The following is an 18,505-nucleotide window of genomic DNA, read 5'->3' as shown; positions in this document are numbered from 1 at the left end:
TTTGAGGACACGTACAACACTTTGAGATACGCAGACAGAGCCAAACATATACGAGCGGATGTAAGTAGATGGGCGGGGAAAGATCTTGTCAGTTTGTTAATGTTTTAACGACACTTAATTTGCTGCTTGCACTCTGTGCATTCTGGAAAGCCGACAATGTTTCTGAGTGTTCTAGTTCTGCAAGGGTAATAATATGCTGAGTTGCAAAATTTCTGTCACACCCATTATACTACGGTAATTTTCACTAAAGCGTAAAAATTGTAGCAAGAATGAACAGTGCAACTTTTATGACTATTGGGACACCTCATGCATGTGCAAACGAAAGAATTCGTAAACTGGAAGTTGCACGTGGGCAAAGTGTTGGTATTGTTTTCTCACGATGTACTTTGGAATCAACTCTTCCTACACACAAAATTTGCTTTGAATCATGCAGACAATGTGTAAAACAGCTTACACACTTTAAATATTGATGCTTTTTAACAGATGGGCCATTTGTTTACCTGCTTTCAGAATAAAAGAACTGACAATAAATGCAGAACTTGAACGCGCTATGTGTAGGATAATTTCTTGAAATGTAGTTTCTGTAGTCACAAGACACGTAAATGTATGCAGAAGAACCATTTAATGCTTGAACAAGCATTTTAGCACCGCTAGAACTGTTTAAGACAGGCCTAGAAATAGCCTGCTGAGGGCGACAACTCAGCATCTAAATTTTATAATTGTCAACACCCATGTTCGAAACCCGTTCCAAGTGCAGAAACCACCGGGTACTTTGGACTGTCCTAAAACTCCATTGTTAGACATTTACGTGATCATAGATAACGTGATTATCGCCCTTTGTGTGGAGCCATTCTAACCCTGTTTTATCGAAAAAATCTCCAGATTTTGGCTCAACGACAATGGTGATGGAACCAAAGACGTTGGTACCGTGCATTATTCAGCAATAATTGTCCAGTTTTTTAACTCTTCGCATTGATAGGAGAGAAAAAGTGTTTAGAAGAAGACTGAAGAGGATGGAGATTTCATAAAGCCAATGTTGGCCAAGTGGACCGATTCTGTGGCCGAAAGTGTGATGGAGTTTGGTGAAATCCCTACTCTTCATCGAACACGTTTGTTCGCAATTCAAAGCAACCTCAAAGGACGACGGTATTGTGACAAAATTCTTCGTCCTCGTGTCCTGCCCTGAATGGCACGGATGATACAATGTGCAAACAAGACAACACCCATCCCCTTGCAGCCATGATCAGTCAAAGCTCCTTCCAAACTTATCAAATTAATGTTCTGGACTAGCCTGCAAGATCAACAAACCTTAACTCGACAGAACATCTTGTAAGATGACCTTGATTGGAGGATTAAGAACAGGCCGCACCGTGTACAAACTCGTCTCAAACTGGAGGCTGCACTTCAAAAGAAATTACGACGGATTCCTCAGACAAGCGTTGAGACTATTCAGCTAATGAACAGACGTTTTGTAGCATTATTTCATTAAATAAAGCTGGAAGAGGCCACCGGTAATACTAGGCAAACTTTGATTTGGATTTTGTAAGGGTCAGTATAAATAAATTGATCTCCCTTGAATAAGAAAAGACATTGGCCGATTCCTTTTGTGTCATATTGACAGAAAATGAATGAAGAGCATGTGTACCGAATTTTACTTGGATATGATGAATAGTAAATGAATGAATTATTGTACTTTGAAGGTGGGTGTGACAGAACTTCTGCAACAAGGTATAGTTGTCAAATTTATTGAGCATGCTGCAGAGCGTGGATATATGATAATTATTTTCAAAATTCAATTTTTATCTATTCCTGTGGGGAAAATTGGTTTGTCACGGCATACATAAATCGTGCACACACTCGTACAATGATTCGTTGCCTTATAGGGTCATACCAAAAATGTGTGAAATCGTGGTGAAATCAGGCGCTTATCATAGTGATCAAATTGATGAAACTGATATTTTTCTACCCATCAGGCAATATTCTTTTAACGTTTGTATTTTGTTTGTTTTTGGGCTCAACATCTTTTATGTCCATTTAGAAAGAAATTTTTATGTGGATTTTATGTAAATTGTTGATCAGAAGCTCAAAAAAATTGTAAATTTGCGGTTACTAAGAACATTCAAACTTTGGAAGTCATCGAACTTTGGTGACCATTTTTTCGTCAATTTTACCTCTGACACCAAGCGACACCACCCCCCCCCCCCTCCTCTCTCCTCTCTCTCTCTCTCTCTCTCTCTCTCTCTCTCTTTCTCTCTCTCTCTCTCTCTCTCTCTATCTCTCTCTTATCCTCTCCCTCCTCCCTTCCCCCCGACACACAGACATTATTATACCTATTTCTTGTTTTTGTTTTTGAAATGACAAGATTATACTTCAAAGTTTTTACTAATAAATGAACTTGAATAATTTCTATTTCAGTTGAAAAAAAATGTAATGAATGTTGATTTTCATGTTGCCAACTACAAGAAGTATGTCCAAGAGCTGGAAAAAGAGGTAAAAACGAAACGTATTTAGTTACAAAAACTTATCTTGTTATAGATAGTATCTTGATGGAAATGAAAAGATTAGATGTACTTAAGATTTTAGATTAGATTTTAAACAATCTATTGACTTTGTCAAGTCTCGTAAGTGACCATAACCCAGACCCCGTCCATAGCGGTTACCTATCTATACTGCTCATTTTGTTCTCTTTGATCTTGGGAGACTTATGGAGGTGGGTTGTTGGCGGGTGCTCTGGTGTGGTTTGCTTCTTCTTTCCTATCAAACATCTATCGTCTTTACCCCCCCCTTCTTCTTTTTTATGTTTGTTACTCTCCTGTAACTCCTCTAATCTTCTGGCGCTCATATGACCTTATGCATTTGCGAGCGCTGTAAAACTCTTACAAAAACTAAAAAGACTTATGGACAGGTTTTGATCTCTGTATTAAAATTTAGCACATTTTGTAAGAAAACATCACCAGAGCCCAGAACATGAAAGTTTTAAAACCATTGATGATTTATTTATGTGGGAAAGAGATCTTGTCTTATTCAAATCTGATAGCGATTTGAAAGGTAGAGTGCTTGGGTCATTTAGATTCTCTAAGGGCCAGTGTATCCATGGTTTAGATTCCCTGAGGGCGAGTGAGTGAGTGTTTTAGATTCTCATTTTTTGTGTTCGCAGAACTAGGAGTGGGTGGTTGGCAGGTGATTTGGTGTGGTTTGCTCCCATCTGTAGATGGAAGATTATTTCGAACATCTATCGTCCTTATCACCACTCCATTTATTTGTATATATGCATGTGACCCTGTAGTGTAAATTTATGTGACTCCCTTGTTATACGTATAATCTACGGCACTTATTCGACCTGTCCTTTTGTGTTGCTCTCTAACTAATATTTCCAACTAAAACAGAACCAGGAGCTGAGGCAAGCCAAGCAGAAGCTGATGGAAAGACTGGAAGGGAACGACACTTTAACGGCTTGCCCTCCTCTTGTCAAACGGTCAGTGCTTTTTGCTCTTGTTCTTATTTATTGTATTGACAGCTTTCCAAAGGTTGAAAGGCACATTGTTGTTGTTGTTGTAAAAATAAACTTGAGCCTTTTATTTAGAGCTCACTTAACTTACTAGGCACATCCAGAGTCTCCATTCTCTTTGTGGGGTCATATATGCGTGTTGCCATGACAGATTAATTTTTTCAGCCTGCAGATAATTTTGACCTGGATGCAAATAATGTGTGACCGGCGGGTGCTCTGGTGTGGTTTGCTTCTTTCTTTCCTATGATACATCTATCGTCTCCTCTCTTTTTTATGTTTGTTACTGTCTTGTAACACCTCTAATCTTCTGGCGCTCATATGACCATTATGCAGTTGCGAGCGCCGTAAATCCTCTACTGAAACAAAAAACTGTTTTATAGATTCTGTAATAGCTTTTCATATACTGCTATGTATGTTGTTTACACTAGGGGGCAGGTGGTTGGGAGGACGCGACTGGTAGAGCTTTACTAAATATTACTTCCTTTCTGGTTTTATTACTCAAACGTAAAAAAAAACAACTAGTTAATGTTTTAGTGAGATTTGAGTCAAGGTCAAGCATTATTGTTTATGACACAGTGTTTGAATGGGTGGGTCGTTGGGGAAAACCCCTAGCTCAAAAACTGAGCTCCGCGCAGTGGCATGTTTAAACAGACTGAGATATCGAGTTGCTCCTGAGGAAGCCTACGTGGCGAATCGTCGAGCTGATTCAAGAATGCAATTAATTTTGAACATATTTTATATATTTTTTGTGATGTCTGTAAATCGAACAGGACTCTCCCTACCTACTCTTCTTTTTAAACTATGATGATATTGTGTATAATGTGAAGCTAATGTATCCTGGGAACTATTTTATGTAACCTAATGTAGAGCCATTGCGATTCAGAATAAAACTGTTGTTCAATTTTTTACCTATTTCATTTGATTGGTTCTGCCACTGATGAGCGTTTATGTCCTCTCGCTGCATGCTGTGTCGAGGAATGTGGGTGTCGGCTTTATATTATTACTTTGTTTCAGCTTTTTCTTCAACAGCAGACAGATGGTGGAAGAAATGATAAGCTTTTTCTACATCCTTCACTTTTTGGATTTTACACATTTAGTCAGCCCCCCCCCAGGGCAGTGCTACTAACTTAAGTGTCTTTAGGCCTTTCCCAAAGGGGGAATATTAACATGTTCTTATGCTCAGTAAAATTGTAAATGGGCTGATTTATCAATGTCCTGCTCATACTGTGCAGGAACAACATAGGGGGAACTGCTGCTTTTTCTTTCCTCATCCTTACTATTGTCTTTTTTTCTCTTCTTCTTTTGTATTTTTTTCACTCTCTTGTGAACTGCTATTTCCGGGGTGCCTTGATAGTCGAAGCAGACTTTGTGTTGTAGAGGCTAGAGAGGTAAGCACAGTAAGCCTGATTTTCCATTTAGACATTTGTTGACATCCACCCCTTGGCGCTCATATGACCTTATGCATTTGCGAGCGCCGTAAAACCGTACTAAAACCTAAACTAACCTTTAGTCACAAAGCCCTCCTTCTCTTTTGCGTCTGCAGATTCCAGGAAAAGCTTGTTGAGGTTTTCAAGGCGAGGAAAGAGATTCGCAAGTCTCAGGTGGCTTCCGATGGGGCCAAGAGAGAGCTGAAATGGAAGGTTGCCCGCAAAGAGCAGACTATCCGGCGTGTGCAGAAACTGACAGAGTCGATGGTAAACATCTGAAGATGCCTGTAGTGACAGAAAAAATGTTGTGGGGGGGTAAAGGTTTTTATCAAAAGATCTCATGGATTTCTGCCCTTATTTTTCTAGAGGCTGTTTCAGATGTGTCACCAGTGTGTGACCACAGCCCTTTTTGATAAAATAGTGCACTATTCAATTATTAATAGACAAAATGGAGCAGGCCAGAAAATAGATGAAGATAGACTACAAAAAAATGGAAAATTGTGACTAATGCCCCAATACTCCCAATCTCTTCATGGGTTGATTTTTGCTGAAAAAGTGTACGTTGTTCTTGTACTACTATAATTTAAATGAAATGTTTCGTCAGGTTTAATGGGACAGTGCATTTATTCGTCAGTATAGAGTAGGATGATGTCATGCATCACATCCAACAACGAAGAATCGAATGGTTCGGACATCTCATGCGATTAACAACACATGACCCAGCACAACGTGCCTACATAAAAAAAATTTGATTGCAACAAGGCTAGAGGGCGACCGAGAAAGACCTGGATAGATGGAGTCAGGGAAAATTAACAACTCTGGGCATCCCCCGACCCAAGCTCTCCGGCTGGTGGCAGAGAGACGTCTCTTTCTTCCCACGACACGCAAAAGGGTATAAGCAGTGGATAAAAGTAAAGTATAGGATAGGGTCTTGCGACTTGTATTCACATGTAGTTGTTGATAGAGGTCAAGTACAGGGTTATTGGTGGTGTCTTGAAATCTGCGTGTGTTCATAACATCAGCATGGTTATTGTTTCTTGTTATGCTACGTAACTTTTTCCTGTGCGTTGGGGAAAGATAGATAAGATAATACTTTATTTTCTCAGAGGGAGGTTTTTCTTGGCTGTACAGGACCGTAAAAACACATGCAGGTATAATTGGAAATTAAATTACATATTACTCTCATCAAAATTCAATATGAAAAGAAAAGTAAAGCTGATAATAGTGTACATATCACTTCAGATGCATCATTCAACCACGTGCCGGAAATATTGGTAAAATATTGGTAAATTGACAACTCCCCGCCTAATGTGCCTCGTTTATAGCTAGCCTTGCTGGGTCTTGCAAACATTACAGAGGGCATTGTAGTGGCGAGCAAACAGCTGATTGCTATAGGAGTGTGATATGTTCTTGACCTCTTTTTTTTCCAACTTGTTTATATGGCTCTTTTTACGCACCTATTTCTTGTGTTCATTTTCCCTTGGGATGGTGGACACAGTGAAGTTAATTAATGACACACATCGGCTCTCTTTCTTGAATGCTTTCCATTATATATCCCTGGTTCGAATCTCTGTCAGGAGGGGGTATTCTTGATTTTTCTCCTTTTTCTTTAATCTAATGGCTGGGCTGGGCGTGGGTGTCTGTCATTTGTCTTTAGAGCGACCACTGTGTCTTGTGGGACGGTAAGCTTGTGTTGATGGGGAAATATAACATTTCTTCATCACATCACTTCCTTTTTCATCCTGGATTAGGATATAAGCCACTAACAAACATTTTCGATCTATGGGTGGTTGCCTAGTGCTCTGGTGTGGTTCTCTCCTTTTTTTTCCTATCAAACGTCTATCTTTCTTTCTCTCCTCTTTCTTTTTTGTGTTTGTTAGTCTGTTGTAACACCTCTAATCCTCGGCTCCTATATATGACGTAACTGTTCTGGACTTCATTATCGTGACTCTGTTCTTGTACAAAGTCATCGAACATTTTGATCCCCCCCTACTAACTGAAGTTGTCTTTCGACCATTCCCAAAGGGGGTATATTAACATGTTCTTATGGGCAGTAGCATTGAAAATTTGGCTAATTTATCTGTCATGTTCATATGTGCCTGAACAACGTAGAGGGAACTACTGCTTTTTCTTTCCTCATCCTTACTATCGTCATTTTCCCTCTACTTTTGTATGTTTGTCACTCTCTTGTGAACTATTTCCGGGGTGCCTTGATAGTCGAAGCAGACTTTGTGCTGTTGAGGCTAGAGAGGTGAGCAGAGTAAGCCTGATTCCCTGTTTGGACTTCTCTGTTGGCATCCACCACTTGGCGCTCATATGACCTTATGCAGTTGCGAACGCCGTAAAACCTTACAAAGTGGGTGGTTGGCGGGTACTCTGGTGTGGTTTGCTCCTTCTTTCCTATTAAACAACTATCGTCTTTATCTCCCCTCCTTCTTTTTTGTGTTTGTTACTCTCTTGTAACACCTCTAATCTTCGGCACTTATATGACCTTATTGTGCTGCAAGTGCGGTAAAACACTTACTAAATGTCTAAAACAAAAACCTAACTTAAACTAACTAAAAGCATTTTCATCTCCTCAGCACGTCATTGGGAAGCACAGTCGGGTGGTCGAGCGGATGAAGAGAAGGATCGAGACCGAGGACGCGGATCTGAAAGCCTCAACGAGAAGGCTGCAGGACCAGGAGGACGCAATACAGAGTCTGTACTCTGAGGCCGTGTCCGCCTTGAGGAGGTCGAAAAGTTCCCCTGAGGTGATGCTACGCCTGTCTTCTAAATCTGTTATTTGTGGGTGGTTGGCGGGTGCTCTGGTGTGGTTTGCTTCTTCTTTCCTATTAAATGTCTATCGTCTTTACCTCCCCTCCTTTTTTTTATGCTTGTTACTCTCTAGTAACACCTCTAATCTTCGGCACTTATATGACCTTATTGTGTTGCAAGTGCTGTTAAACACTTACTAAAACTTTAAAAATGTGTTATTTGATTTCTTGCAATCTTGCTTGCACATAGTGAACAGGTTTTCAGGTTCCGAATTTTTTTCTTATACACATGTATTATCTTTGTATTTAACAATTACAGTACCGAAGGCTCATATAGTGAAAAACCCTCAAGTACCGCACCAGTTTAGAATGCTGAAACCATGGTAGAATTTTTTTTAAAGAGTTAAAAACCTTCACGGCCCAAGAAACATGATAAAAAATTCATTGTTTCATCAACCTTTCAGCTATCACAAAGAGTGACTTCCTTTGATATTTACTTCAGTGCAGTGGGTCCATTCGTTGTTTAATTATATTAAGTGTGCCTTGTCGAGTCGACGACTAAAGTCACCAGCAGTAATGAGCCTATACTACGGCCTGGCGACCTAAGTCACTGACGGTACTAAAAGTGTTAAAGCTCGCACGTAGCTAAATTTGCACCCGCAATGAAAAGATTTCCATGTTCCTCTTTTTTTTGCTATGTGTATATTCAAATTCAGATTCTATGTACCTGTATGCAGGTGTTTCTTTGGGCTTTATTTGGGGTTGGGTTTTTTTTCGGGGTTTTTTTTTTTCATTTCTTTTTGATAATCTGTTCAGTTAGGGCCATTTACTGATGTGATTCCCAAATTTCCAAACTAAAGTGTGGATGTGAGTTTGTCAATATTGGCAGTGCGCCTACAGTAGCGACAGGTTATGTTGTGATGTTTGTATTTGTTATTTCTATGTAGTCATTTGTTGAAATTTGTCGTAGGAAAAGTTTTTTTTATAACGCTTCTGTTCTGTACAATTTATTACACACACACACACCAAACTCTTACACACACACACACACCACTCACACACGCACACACACACACACACCACTCACGCACGCACGCGCACACACACCACACGCACATTTTGGATTTAGTGACAGTATTTCTTATCTTACCCTCTTACTGGTGTCTGAGGTATAGTGGTTAGGCTCTCTGCTTTTGCGCGCAGAAGATGTGAGTCGAGCAAAAAAGGTGTTATACTGAAAATTGAGTGTCTCCATTTGTCTCGTGCCCTGTTCTAAGCAGACTGGCCCGGATGAGTCGGGTCGAAGCAGTTCTCCTCCAAAGTGATCTGAATTGTGTTGGTGTGGATGTCAAACAATAACAACCTGCGGTTTGTTGGCGGGTGCTCTGTTGGGGTATACTCCTTCTTTTCTATCAAACATCCATTGTCTTTATCCCCCCCTCCTTCTTATGCAGTTGCGAGCACCGTAAAAACTACTAAAGCTAAAACTTATCTCCCCTCCTTTAAAAAAATACTAAAGCTAAAACTTATCTCCCCTCCTTTAAAAAAATGTTTGTTACTCTTTTATAACATCTCTAATCTTTGGCTCTTATGTGGCCTTGTTGTGTTGCAAGTGTTGTAAAACGCTCACTAAAACTAAACAATAACAGCCTGTTCCTCCCCTCCTCAGGTCCTGGATCTGAGCATCAAAATGCACTCGGCCGAGGCGAGTCTCCATGACACTCACATGTACCTGGCCTTTGTGAAGAAGATGGCGCGGGCGCAGGAGCGACAGGCTGTCGTTAATGAAAAGTATGTGAACATATTTGTGTGATGTGTTGACCGTTACAAGAGAAATGGATATCGTTGTGTGTGGGGAGTGAAGAATTTTTCTTGAGACTACTGCATGTTTCTTCTTTGTCTCCCCCTTCCAATAATTGATTCATGTATTGAAGAATTATTTTCTATGTTAAGTGTTTTGTTTGTTTTGTATATTATATGTAATCACATACCCCACCCTGTGACCCAGTCTCTGGTTTTCTTAAATTGTAGAAAGAAAAGAAGAAATAAATCACAGGTTAAGCGTAAGTGACTCATTTAGTTTGGTTGCTAGAATGTAATAAAGGAGAACAGATTGGGGGGGGGGGGTGTTAATGACACATGCGGCTATTCCTATATGCACTTTGCATAATTGGTCGCTTTTAAGGACAGACAGGTGTTTCCAGATTTCTTTACCTACACCAAAAGTGAGCATTGCCCTACTATAGGAGAAGTTTGGTTTCATTGGTTATAGGGAAAACTCTCCTGGTCTTTTAAAGAAACTGAACAAGGGGCAAAAATTTTACCTTCAATTTACTCAAAACAGCATTTTTCGGGATAGCCCCCTTCTGCTTAAAAGCGACCAATTATATAGCAATAGCAGAAATATTGTTTTCTTTCGTTCCACATAGAACAAATTTCTTCCTGGCCGGTAAATGTTTCATACTACGTTTTCGAATTTGATCTATCATGCAGAAGTGTGAGGTTTCTAATCTTAGTCAGACCTTATCTAACAGCCGCCTGTCCAAAACAATTTCCCACCCAAACAGCCACTTCCCATTTCTTCCCTTTGATAGTTTTTGTTGTTTTTTTTTTTTGGTCTTGTTTTACACTAACCAAGACTTTCACCTGTCTAAGACAACTGCTTCCTCCTCTACAGTAGGTGGCTGTTTTACACATCTTCGACTGAATCCCCCCCCTCCTGAAGATAAGTTTTCTTTTTGTGCCCTTCCCATGTTTTGGCCGACCAGTGTTTCGCCCTACATTTTCAAATTTGAGTTTTCATGTAAACGTTAGTGGTTACAATTCAATGAAGTATGAATTATTTTATCTTCTTCTTTTTTTTTTTTTACTTTCCTGAAAATTTCTTGGATTAAGTTTTTAAAAAAAGTTAAAACATTTTTCTTTTTAATTTATTTCTTTTATTCGTTTTGTTTTGTGTCCCCAGACTGATCTCATGCCTGCTGCAGCTTGTGCGAAAACAGCACGAGGTTTTGCTGGGTAAGGATCTACTCAACTCCGACCTGAGGTGTCGATACGAGAAGTGCTGCTACTTGGTGGAGGAGAGAGGCGTGGCCTGGGCTCAAGGTCACAGGGAGGGAAGTCCTGCGAGCCCGGTGATCAACAACATGGACACCGGGGTCACGGAGGATGAGGAGATGTGCATCAGCGACATTATCGACTTCCCGGTTCCTCGCTTGCACGTGAATTGTAAGTCAGCATTGCCTGGTGGTTGGAGCGGGGTCACCTGCCGCTCCTTCTGTTGTTTCGTTGTTTTTTTCCCTGAACTCTATGACCGTTATTGTGTTGATGTGCTTCTTTCTTTGTCGTTGACCTAGGGGTTAGGCTGTTGGACTCGCAAACATTAAGTCAGGGACTGGAACCCTGTCAGGGGCCTAATGTTGTTTCCTTAGAAAAGAAACTTTACGTAAATTTTTCTCACTTCACCCAGGTCGTAGTGAGTAACTGCCCATAGTCGAAGAAAGTGGGTTTGCTCCTTCTTTCCTATCCAGACTTCTAGTGTCCTTATCTCTCTTCCTTTTTTGCGTATGTTACTCTCTTGTAACACCTCTATTCTTCGGCACTTATATGACCTTATTGTGTTGCAAGTGCCCTAAAACTCTTACTAAAACGGAGAAAGATCTTGTAAATTTGTTAGTGTTTGAGCGCATGATCAACTGCTTGCACTGTTTGCATTCTGGGAAGCCCAGAATGTTTCTGAGGGTTCTAGGATCTACTTGGGTAATAATACTATATCGTAAAGCACACAGACTTTGCTGTTGAGGTGGGATGTGGGCTATATAAATGCTATTAATTGTTATTCATTTTAAAATAAACAACCTGACAAGTGTGGGCTAGGTTTGCATAGCACATACAGCCTGCTTTCGGCTATACATTATGTAGATGTAGTCATTTTAAAATCCATTATTAGATCTCTCTGTTCCTGGCAAAAATGTGATCATTGTGGTAAAACATAGGTAAATTCTTCAGCATCATTTTCTGTTTGTGCGTATGAATGGAGGGCACCACTCGTACAGTCCTATTTCTTTCACTACCTTCTTTCCTTGTTTGACTGTAGGCCTATTCCACAGTAACTGGCGGGACATTTGGACTATACTTTCTCACAATGATAACACTGTAATTCAATATCAGTTGATTTATTTCAACTTTAAATGATCAGAGCATTTGAAATACATATTTAGAATCATGTTAAAGGCAGTCATTTGAAAAAGAAGTGCTTAATGCAAATTCTGTGACCTGTTAAGTTTTGGTAACTGACGGGACAGAAAAAAATGCCCTGTCAGTACGCTAAGCCGCCCCCAGGGGCTCGAGCGCCGACTATAATTTTAGCTTAGATTTTATTCCAAGCCACATATCCATGTTAAAATAAAGGGGTTAAAATATAACATTGACTTCCGGGTCAAGCGTTTCCACCGAAAATCGGAAGTTTAGATTCTCTTTTCAAACGCGATTTCGTAGTTTATGCGACTTTGTTTTATCGCGAAGCCCAAATTATAGCCCAGACACCAGTCTTAGTACTTTTACACAACAAAATGTATCATTATTTTGCTCACTAAAGAAATGTAGGACTCTTTTTTATAATATTGATACTATTGGACTCAAATTGCCAGTGCACTGTTATTGAGAAATCAATATATTTGAGTGCTAGATCTAGGTCTAGATCTAAATTGTCAAAATATTTTTTCTCCCCAAAATCACTACTTTTTGGTGAAATTACACGTAAAGTACTACTCAAGATAAGTATAGGTTTATTCCAAATGCAATTGTGAATAATTCCATATAAGATATGAGTGTTTTTTTCTGTCAGTGAATGCATCTTGTCCTTTTTTCAAGATTATAAAATTTGTTGGGTTTTTTTTTCAATATCTGATGTTATGATCCAAATGTACACATTTTATGGAATGTAAGCAAATAATTGCAAATTTTTCAATATTTTCCATTTCCATATTCATTTATGGGTTTTTTTATGTATCATTTGACAAGGTGCAAACATTTTTTGAGTTTCACCAAAGATTATTTGTTTTGTGTTTTCAAATTTTATCTGCTTCCAAGCAAAAATGTGTTGCATAATCGCCTCTTACAGGAACCAAAGTTGAAAAATACACATTAAAATATTACAGATGTATTCTACAAACCATACTGAAAATTTTGGTACATAATATGTTGATATTTATTTGAATTTGTGGCCCCAAAGACCTTTGAACTGCGCACTAGTCATCTCATTTCGCCCTCCCGAAAAAAATTCGTCCACAAGCCGAAAATACTACGTAGCGAATGAGTTAATATTGAATTACAGTGTTATCATTGTAATAAAGTATAGTCATAGTCCAAATGTCCCGTCAGTTACCATGGATTAGCCCTGTATTTCTTTTCCTTTTCGCGGCACTAAATTACCACGTTTGTGTCGGTGCGCTTCTCTTTCACTCAAACAATCAGTGTTTGTTAGAAGGTCCACCTGCTACTGGCAAACTGGCAAATTGTGGTCATGTAAGTTTTGGTGCTTGATTGTCTATTTTTTGAAAATCTGACGATAGTTTGTGGGTGGTTGGCGTGTGATCTAGTGTGGTTTGCTCCTTCTTTCCTGTCAAATATCTGTCGTCCTTATCTCCCCTTCTTTTTTGTGTACATTACTCTCTTGTAACACATAAAATCTATTCTTCAGCTCTTATATGACCTTATTGTGTTGCTAGTGTCGTAAAATTCTTACTAAAACAAAATTGTGGTTATATAAGTTTTGGTGCATCATTGTCTATTTGTTGAAATTGTGACAATAATTTTTTTTCTTTGCTTTTGTCAGTATTTAGGTCGGAATCCTCGCCCTCTCCTAACGGGAAGAGCTCTGAGCAGTCCCAGCCCCTCCCCCAGCGAGTGGTCAAGCCTACGTTTGCCGTGAAGCCCGCTGCCAGGACGGTGAGCACCTCTGTGAGTGAACGAGTTAATGGCCAAGGGCTACGACCACTTTATGAGGAGTAGGGCATTAATTCTTTGAGCCCTGGCCTCCTGAGGCTACCGTGCCCCTCTGCCTGAGCTCCTTAACCCTATCCGTACGCCCTGGGGTCATTTTGTACCCCCGGGGTTGTATTCATCACATTTTAGAATACTTTAAGTACGAAGATCTCTTTGAAACTTTCAGTATTTCTCAAAGAATCATTTTGAGAGACTGCTATGCAAAGCGTTTGGTTCGGATTTACGAGTAAATTTTCTCTTTGAAAGTAGAGTTCCCCACGTCGTATTGATACGATAGTAAAACACGACGTTCGGATAGGGTTAATGATTCACTCGTATATTACTCTCACATTTATATCATCATCAGAATCACATTCCATTTCACAATCAGGTTAGTCCTCATCATTACCAGCATCTATTTCAGAAAGATTTTCAAAATAATCGATAATATCCTGAGTAGCAAACACGGTTTTCTGTGCTCGTTTTGTCCTAGACAGACTGGGTTGGGGATAGGGTCTCGCTCACCGATGTACCGGTGGCTAGGGCTCAAAAGGTCAGTGGTGTTATAGTTAAGACTTTTTGCTGACGAGTGGTTCCGTAGTGGGGTAGTTTTCTATTTATCAAGTGTCACTTTCTACCTACAGAATCGTTGGCCTTTAAAATCAATAAAATCATCTTGAAATCTCCATAATCATTATATCCCATTCAGCCTATTTTGCCCAAGACAGGCAGAGTTGAAGCAGCCTGCCTCCTGATTATCTGAAATTATCTGAATTGTATAGATGGGAGTCTTTAACGTTTACTATCCGTCCACTTCATCTTTGCACACACTTTTGTTGTCAAGAGATAGGCAAGAAAGAACTCATTCATACTTTCTTCAACTGTTTTGGGTGGGCGGTTAGCAGGTGCTCTGGTGTGGTTTGCTTCTTGCTTCTTCTTTCCTATCAAACATCTATCGTCCTTATTTCCCCTTCTTTTTTATGTTTGTTACTCTCAAGTTATTAAGCTTCAACCACATATTGATACTTTATATAGATCTACCTTGCTTGTTTGTTGTTTTTAAAAAAACAGTTTTTCTTCAGTTATCCTATGGCAGACAGTTTTTAAAAAAATTCTTCTTGGGGGCAAATGAGGGGGTTGTGTAATGAGTTATTTTGAGCCACCTCCATAATAAATCAGAACTGCATGTGACCAAACAGTTGAAGGAATGACCTTTGAATAAATGCTTAACATGTACTGTTCAGCTCTTTTCTTTAATTTTCTCTCAAAACTTCAAAGAACCTCTTTTTTTTGGTTGTTGTCCAGGGTTTTTCCAAGTTGAAGTGATTTTTTAAAAAACTTGGATTTACTTAGATCCAGAGCTAGAATCATAGCAGGCGGCACATGTCCACAGCTGCTCATCTCTCCTTTCCAGCGTACACCTCAGTGTCTTCCTGCTAATTGTCTCCACAAGGAGCTGGTTTGAGACATGCCTGACCACTCCTCGGAGCAAACTTTTTCGCTGTGCCCCGCACACACTTTTCTTTTATTGTGCTGAGTGTGTGGGAGTCTGTCTCCTCTTGGTCGTGAACTATTGTTGTGTTACATCTTCACCTTCAATAAACAGACCTGCCACTCATCTCGATTTAATCGGGATATCCCAATTTTCCTGCTCTTAAGCCTCCCGATTTTGATCGCGCGTATCCCATTTTTTGTTTTTGTTTCACCTGTGGCGCTGGATTTTTGTAAAATCTTAATCTGCTTTCATATATTTATGGACACCCCTGGAAAATTTTAAAGTCAGCCTGGCAGTCACCTTGGGGACTTGTAGTAGATCCCGAATCCCGTTGTTTTTCCCCATTGAGATCCTGAATTAAAAATTTTATGGAGTGTCAGGTTTGAATAAGTTTACTTTTAGAAATAGTCAAGCCTGTTTTTTTAATGGCCACCCGTGTTAGACAGTCACTTGTACAAAAGGCCACTCCTCACTTCCTCCCATGTGTATTTTTTTTCTCAATATAATGACACTGTGGAAGACGGCCACTTTTCTTCTTGACAATGTGTAGCCATCTAACACAGTTTCAATTTCCCTCCGGGGCGGTGCCACTGACTGAAGTGTCTTTAGGCCATTCCCAAAGGGGGGACATATCTCGTTCAAGCATAGTAGAATTGTAAATGGGCTGATTCATGTCACATTCATAACTGTGCCTGATCTACAACAGGGAACTGCTGCTTTTTCTTTCCTGATCCTTACTATTGTCATTTTCCTGTACTTCTTTTGTATGTTTATCACTCCCTTGTGATTGATAGTCGAAGCAAACCTTGTGCTGTTGAAGCTAGAAAGGTGAGCAGTCTAAGTCTGATTCCCTGTAAAGACTTCTCTGTTGACACCCTCCCCTTGGTGCTCATGTGACCTTATGCAGTTGCGAGCGCCATAAAATCCTCTACTATAAAAAAAACAAGTTTCAATTGTATTTATTTTACTTTATGTTTATTTATTTCATTTTATGTTTTACTTCAAATATGTTTCATAATCTCTTTCTTTTTCCCCAGTGCTCTGGGGGAAATACTGAGGGCCCTCAGAGACCTAGTCCTGTTTCCTCTGGGTACAAAATGCCCTCGTCTCAGCCTCTCGGCCAGCAAAGACCGCAAGGTCCCGTCTCTAGTCTGCCAACGGCTCCAGTCGTCAAAGGGTGGTCAGAAATCCAAACGCCATCTGTGAATGCTACCACAGCTGCAAACTCCGAAAATGTGATCAGAACTTGCCCTGAATATAATAGCTCAAAGAGGGAATCTCCAAGCTTGCACTGTAATAAGAACTTTCTGTACTGTAACCCAGCTGCTGTGCCAAGGGTGACCTCCGCTGAAGGTCAGATTCAAGCATCTTGTGCTGTCAAATCAACGACGAAACAGGAGTTGGAGAAGCAGCCTCCATCGTCGGGTCTCACCACGTCCACTGGTCAGCCTCGGAGCGTGGACTCGTCTGCTGCTGCCGCTGGGGAGGAGAGAAGTAGGACAGACTCGGCCAGCAATGAAAATTTAAACGACACGTTTGAGGTGATTAAGCCTGCGCTGCCAAATACCCCGTGCATTGACAACTGCGGGAGAAGCAGGGTGGCGTCTGCCGTCAAGGACTACGAAAAAGCTGCTGCCGATGCTGCTCCGTTGTCTCAGACACGGTCAAGTGCTGCCAAAAGCCCGCAAGGCTCGCGGAGACACAGAATGCGAGGCGGCAAAGACAAATCTTTTCTTCCCCAGAAACTGATATTTGGCAAAGAAGAGGTGTCGAAAATCACTCAACCTCTCATAGATGTGTCGCCGAGCTCCCGACAAAAAGCACAGACGATGTTGGGTGTAAACCTCCCTGCAAATGTCTCTACTCAAGGCACCAACACTGACACCCAGGTCACCGACCATGACACCCGGCCGACAAGGCGGCGTCTCTCTGCAGATTTTCGTTCTCACGCTTGTAGCAAGTCAAAGTCAGAGGGGACGGCAACATCGCCCTCTCAGGGAAGCAAGCAGGGGGTGAACGAGAACCACGCGAGTCTGTCTCCCACCTCCCAGTCTCCCTCCCCAGTCCAGCACGCGCAGCACGGTGTGATATCGAGGTCGCGCTCCTTACAGATGGGTCTGAATTCGACTCACCATCACTCGGATAGCCATACGGGTGGGGAGAATTCTGCGGTGGCTGAGCACACGTCACGGAGACATCAGGCGCTTTGTAGTAACTCCAACAATATGAACGTCTCCACCAGCCCCACCAGCTCTCACTCTAGTAAGTTGGCCTTGAAGGAGCTCACTCATTTACACATTATGATGCTTATGTTGCAGAAAATAGAGAACTGAATTCTTTTTTATCTTTTAGAGAACTCTTTTACAACATAAAAACTAACTGTAATGCTGTTTGATTTTTAACCCCCACCCCAAAAAAACAAACTAAAACTGTACTGCTGTTTTGTAGTGTGGTAAAAAGTGTAACACAAGCTGTCTCTTATTTCAGATATTGTGAAATGCAGCCCTTAAAAAATTGTTGTTCTGCACTGTTGTAGTAGTTGAGATTTTGTAAACCAACCATGTCCAAAAATATTACAGTTGAACCTGTTTTAGCAGTCACCTCTCTGTGGCGTTCTCCTGTATTAACGGCCACTGTTCTATGACGCTCTTTGGTTTTTCCTGTTTTTTGTAAACTTATCCATAGCAGTCTCGTCCAACGCGGCCATGGTCAGTCATTTTGGCAAGAAATAGAGCTAAAATACTTCGTCCAAGCAGTCACTTGCTACAAAAGTTTTCCACCTACCTGTCCTCAGGCTGAGTATGTAGGTTTGATTAATAGAAAGTTCTATTATAAATAAGTTTGGACTGAAATGAAATGGAAAGATAAAAATCAAGATTTCAGACTTTTAAAAATCATTCGCTAACTTTGTCAGGTCTACAAGTAAGTGACCATAACTCAGCCCCTGTCCTCATTGGCCACCTGTCTATAATGGTCACTTGTCTTTGTGATCTTAACAGACCATGTCCGCTAGGATGCTCTATCTCGCTTGGCCCACGTTGGCCCTGCCAGGCTTGGGTCTAAGCATCTGATCTCCCAAATGGTCTGAATTGTGTTGGTAGGGGCATCAAACTTACTATCGTGCCAAGGCAGACCGACGTATCTGCCTAAATTAATTTTTGCATCTACTTCGTTTAAATGGATCCTGTACCCATTCTGCATCTTGTGTCTAAGACGTATCGTATCTGTACTAGAAATAGGATATTTCACTATTGCAAACAGACGTAACTGAAGTGAAGGGCCATGCCCATATTTCCAATGGCAGCGCGACGTAACTCAAAATCATAAAAAGGGC

At 40.6% G+C, this 18,505-nt stretch overlaps 1 protein-coding gene across 1 annotated transcript in view; it reads left to right on the top strand.

Moving 5' to 3' along the window:
- Window positions 1-6: 6 nt before the first annotated feature.
- Window positions 7-18,505, top strand: part of LOC101863433 (flocculation protein FLO11) — a 30,331-nt gene continuing 11,832 nt past the window's right edge. Inside the window, exons 1-9 of the mRNA XM_035969671.1 lie at window positions 7-60; window positions 2,416-2,490; window positions 3,387-3,475; window positions 5,052-5,202; window positions 7,518-7,688; window positions 9,361-9,482; window positions 10,657-10,919; window positions 13,528-13,640; window positions 16,209-17,433. Coding sequence (XP_035825564.1) covers window positions 2,431-2,490; window positions 3,387-3,475; window positions 5,052-5,202; window positions 7,518-7,688; window positions 9,361-9,482; window positions 10,657-10,919; window positions 13,528-13,640; window positions 16,209-17,433 — 2,194 coding nt within the window. The 5' untranslated portion in view covers window positions 7-60; window positions 2,416-2,430. The remainder of the gene's footprint in view (window positions 61-2,415; window positions 2,491-3,386; window positions 3,476-5,051; window positions 5,203-7,517; window positions 7,689-9,360; window positions 9,483-10,656; window positions 10,920-13,527; window positions 13,641-16,208; window positions 17,434-18,505) is intronic.

Source organism: Aplysia californica, unplaced genomic scaffold (genome assembly GCF_000002075.1).
Source record: "Aplysia californica isolate F4 #8 unplaced genomic scaffold, AplCal3.0 scaffold00168, whole genome shotgun sequence".
Classification (NCBI taxonomy): domain Eukaryota; kingdom Metazoa; phylum Mollusca; class Gastropoda; order Aplysiida; family Aplysiidae; genus Aplysia; species Aplysia californica.
The sequence above is the reverse complement of the archived record's forward strand: the minus strand, read 5'-3'. Positions and strand labels throughout refer to the sequence as shown.